Source organism: Acipenser ruthenus, chromosome 29 (genome assembly GCF_902713425.1).
Source record: "Acipenser ruthenus chromosome 29, fAciRut3.2 maternal haplotype, whole genome shotgun sequence".
NCBI lineage: Eukaryota > Metazoa > Chordata > Actinopteri > Acipenseriformes > Acipenseridae > Acipenser > Acipenser ruthenus.
In genome coordinates, this window is record NC_081217.1 from 1,353,989 (window position 1) to 1,358,455 (window position 4,467).

The 4,467-nt window shown below is 43.3% G+C and overlaps 2 protein-coding genes across 2 annotated transcripts; one reads left to right on the forward strand and one right to left on the reverse strand.

Annotated features, from left to right (window-relative positions):
• On the forward strand, positions 1-1,556 carry LOC117425733 (iroquois-class homeodomain protein IRX-1-like). Its single transcript, XM_034042953.3, has 2 exons — positions 1-231; positions 485-1,556. Exons 1-2 carry the CDS (start codon positions 19-21, stop codon positions 1,298-1,300), a joined length of 1,029 nt encoding a protein of 342 aa, XP_033898844.3. The 5' UTR covers positions 1-18; the 3' UTR covers positions 1,301-1,556.
• An 841-nt stretch (positions 1,557-2,397) lies between these two features.
• Positions 2,398-4,467, reverse strand: LOC117425738 (iroquois-class homeodomain protein IRX-1-like). Its single transcript, XM_034042966.3, has 2 exons — positions 4,120-4,467; positions 2,398-3,873 (listed from the first exon to the last, which is right to left on the reverse strand). Exons 1-2 carry the CDS (start codon positions 4,390-4,392, stop codon positions 3,055-3,057), a joined length of 1,092 nt encoding a protein of 363 aa, XP_033898857.3. The 5' UTR covers positions 4,393-4,467; the 3' UTR covers positions 2,398-3,054.

The following is a 4,467-nucleotide window of genomic DNA, read 5'->3' on the forward strand; positions in this document are numbered from 1 at the left end:
AGTCTCGAGTGTTCCAAGATGCCTGCGTCACAGATGGGATTTGGAGATTTCTTTATTGGGAAAAACATCAACATGCCGCATGGATATCAGACTATGGTTTTGGGGTGCCCACCTGGGGTCCCCCCTGTTCCTGGTCACCCTGCAGTAGCTGGAGCACCCCTGTCCTATCCTGGGATGCAGGGCTACAGTTTCATCCCCTATCTGCATCTGGGACACAACATGAGACAAATGGTACGTATGGTTTAATGCTTATAGTCTTTATCTGTATCCATATGCTTTAAAGTGTTTTGTGATATTTGATATTAGAGATGGAGGCTAGGTTTGTGTCATGCAGTTTTAAATTAAATTCTGGAGTTTAATCGTTGCCCAATTACGCACTACCAACATTCCATATTTGCTTAATCAACTCCCTTTATCCATCCTCTTTCTGGAGTTATAATTGTTAAATAGTTAATTCAATATAAATGTTCCTTGTTCCTTGCAGAGTCCCTATCAGCTGAAGTCAGCGTCTCCCTACCACCAGGCTCTCCTCGGCCAAGGTGCACCCTTCTACTCGCCCTACCGAACCGTGGCAGCTGACGACCCGGGTAGGGCAGGCAAAGCGGCCGCCCGAGAGAGCACCGGAGCGCTCAAGGCCTGGCTCAGCGAGCACCTGAAGAACCCCTACCCGACCAAGGGCGAGAAGGTCATGCTGGCCATTGTCACCAAGATGAGCCTCACCCAGGTCTCCACCTGGTTCGCCAACGCCAGGAGGAGACTGAAGAAGGAAAACAAAGTGAGCTGGGTGTGCAAGAACAAATCCGACGAGGAGAGCGAGAGCGAGGAAGAAGAGGCTGGAGAGAAAAGCGAGCGTGCGGAGGAGGAGGAGGAGGAGGAAGACATTGATTTACAGACTGTGGATGACAATGAGAAAGAACGATCTGGCTCTGACGGTTCCGACAGGGAGTCCACCAGGACTCCAGACAGGCTCAGTCCAGCGGCTCCAGGGGACGGGCTAAAGGAATCGGAAAGAAAGACTGAAAATAAGGGGGTCACACGCTTGGGTGATTATACTAAACCCCAACTAGGAGCTAAAGAGAACACACAGCCTCAGAAACCACAAATATGGTCCTTGGTCGAGACAGCAACCTCGGGCACGGGGCACAGTGCAGTGCAGAGAAGACCCGTTCATCATATCAAGAGCCAGGACACTGGCGGCTTGTGGGCGGATTTGGCTGTCAGGAACGGACAGTATTTTCCTGTGTATTTGCCAGCACATTACACCCAGAGACACGGGTTGTCTTGTGGTATACGAAAGTAAACTGCAACCATTCAAGGAAATGCGTTTTCTTGTAAAGTGCACTTCATTTTGGTATTTATAAAGCTTCTCCAAGGGTAATGTTATTTCAAAGTGGAAGTTTTGTAATTAGCAAGTATTTAAACCTCACAATGTGAATGCTTTGTTATATAAAAATGAAGTAAAGTCTGTTATCCTATTTCCATTCTGGCAGATACTTTTGCAAATCCTGTAAATATCCACTGAGTTACAAATGTTAAAATTGTTTATTTTGTGCAATAAAATCCTATAAATGTAAACAAATTTAAATAAATGGTTGTGTCGTGTTGTATAACCTATACCATGAATTACAGAATTGTGGAGAAGCAGCGGGTTTTAAAAACTCTACAGTGTGGTGACACAGCGGTTTTGTCCAGGATGCTCCTGCGGTTTTGTTAATGATACCCGATTATATGCAGAGTAGTGCATTAGTTATAGTAGCTATAGCTATTCTGTTTTTAATAAACACACACACACACACACACACGCACACGCAAAATACGAATCACTATCGGAAATGTATGGTAGGCTACTTACTGATATGATTATTATCCTACAGTTCAGCACACATCGTACGATATGAATCTGAGACACACAGGCTACACTAGAGAACATTTCTATTTATTTGTATTACTACCGAATAGTTTCAACATCGATGTCATATTTCTAAAATGTCTTGAATCTCAATTCAGTTCATTACTGCATGTACCATTGTGAAGATCATTAGCGTGTAAGACTTGATTATTATTATTATTATTATTATTATTATTATTATTATTATTATTATTATTATGCAGAGTTTTTTGAATATGTCTTTTGATTTTGCAATATTTGCTGGTAAAATAAACTCGCTGCTGGCTGTGGTACTCTGTGCATGCGTAATGTAATATTTTAGAGCGATAGAGACAGGTACGGCTTAGTCATTACTAAGGACTCATTAGTAATATGACGTGTAAATAACTTCTAAAACTCTTAACTTAAAGAAGACAAAGACAAGACGACAGTATGTGGGCTCTTTGCTGTTCAATATTTTTATTTAAATGACAACAGCCGTAAAATACTAAAACATTCTCCGCGGCGTTTCCTGAAGACTGCTTATCGGAATATGCCGGCGTTTTGTATTGGTTTTTAAATCTGAATTACTTGTTATAAAGTTAAAAAGATGTTTGCATTGTTTTTGCACATATCTGCAATGCACAGGAACGCTGTTTATTCAAACATTGTTATCAGTCACACAAGTAATTGCATACATAACTTCTAATGCTAACTTTTGATACATTGTGCACAGTTAGTAATAATTAACTAAACGGCATTTTATTATAGCACACTATTGTAAAAATGAAAAAAAAAGATTATTTAGCTGTATTTATCTTAATTTTACACTTTAATTCTTAATAAAACTAAACGAAAATTGTATGTTGTATATTTTAAAAGTAAAAAAATAAAAAGTAACAGTTTGTGAATTGGTTCAGAATGCTGCACTACCGGCTGGTAACTGATACAGACAAAATCCACAAAACATTTTCTGTTTAGATTTCAAAGCATTTATTGCATAAATATTATACAATTAAGGTATTAAAAAAAAACGATTTATTATTTACATCATGTACAAAAATACATAGTATGAAAAAAAGAAATGAGAAGCGAATGCAATGGCTTTTACAATGAGAATAGTCACTTTGAAACTGTAAATGAAGTGCACTTAGAGACGGATGCGGTCGTGTCCGACAGCTTCCATACTAACAGTTCATACCGCCGGGAAGGGTTTGTCTCTGGGTGTAATGTGCTGGCAAATACACAGGAAAATACTGTCCGTTCCTGACAGCCAAATCTGCCCACAAGCCGCCAGTGTCCTGACTCTTGATATGATGAACGGGTCTTTTCTGCACTGCACTGTGCCCCGTGCCCGAGGTTGCTGTCTCAACCAAGGACCATATTTGGGGTTTCTGAGGCTGTGTGTTCTCTTTAGCTCCTAGTTGGGGTTTAGTATAATCCCCCAAGCGTGTGACCCCCTTATTTTCAGTCTTTCTTTCCGATTCCTTTAGCCCGTCCCCTGGAGTCACTGGACTGAGCCTGTCTGGAGTCCTGGTGGACTCCTGGTCGGAACCGTCAGACCCAGAACGTTCTTTCTCATTGTCATCCACAGTCTGTAAATCAATGTCTTCCTCCTCCTCCTCCTCCTCCTCCGCACGCTCGCTTTTCTCTCCAGCCTCCTCTTCCTCGCTCTCGCTCTCCTCGTCGGATTTGTTCTTGCACATCCAGCTCACTTTGTTGTCCTTCTTCAGTCGCCTCCTGGCGTTGGCGAACCAGGTGGAGACCTGGGTGAGGCTCATCTTGGTGACAATGGCCAGCATGACCTTCTCGCCCTTGGTCGGGTAGGGGTTCTTCAGGTGCTCGCTGAGCCAGGCCTTGAGCGCTCCGGTGCTCTCTCGGGCGGCCGCTTTGCCTGCCCTACCCGGGTCGTCAGCTGCCACGGCTCGGTAGGGCGAGTAGAAGGGTGCACCTTGGCCGAGGAGAGCCTGGTGGTAGGGAGACGCTGACTTCAGCTGATAGGGACTCTGCAAGGAACATTTATATTGAATTAACTATTTAACAATTATAACTCCAGAAAGAGGATGGATAAAGGGAGTTGATTAAGCAAATATGGAATGTTGGTAGTGCGTAATTGGGCAACGATTAAACTCCAGAATTTAATTTAAAACTGCATGACACAAACCTAGCCTCCATCTCTAATATAAAATATCACAAAACACTTTAAAGTATATGGGTACAGATAAAGACTATAAGCATTAAACCATACGTACCATTTGTCTCATGTTGTGTCCCAGATGCAGATAGGGGATGAAACTGTAGCCCTGCATCCCAGGATAGGACAGGGGTGCTCCAGCTACTGCAGGGTGACCAGGAACAGGGGGGACCCCAGGTGGGCACTCCAAAACCATAGTCTGATATCCATGCGGCATGTTGATGTTTTTCCCAATAAAGAAATCTCCAAATCCCATCTGTGACGCAGGCATCTTGGAACACTCGAGACTCGAAATTCCAGTGACGCTGCCTGAGCCGGGGCCGCCCTTCATATAGCGAGCTGTGGCGGGGGGCGTGCTTATCCACAGAGATTGACAGCTCGTTACTAAAGGCGCTGTAGCTCGTTA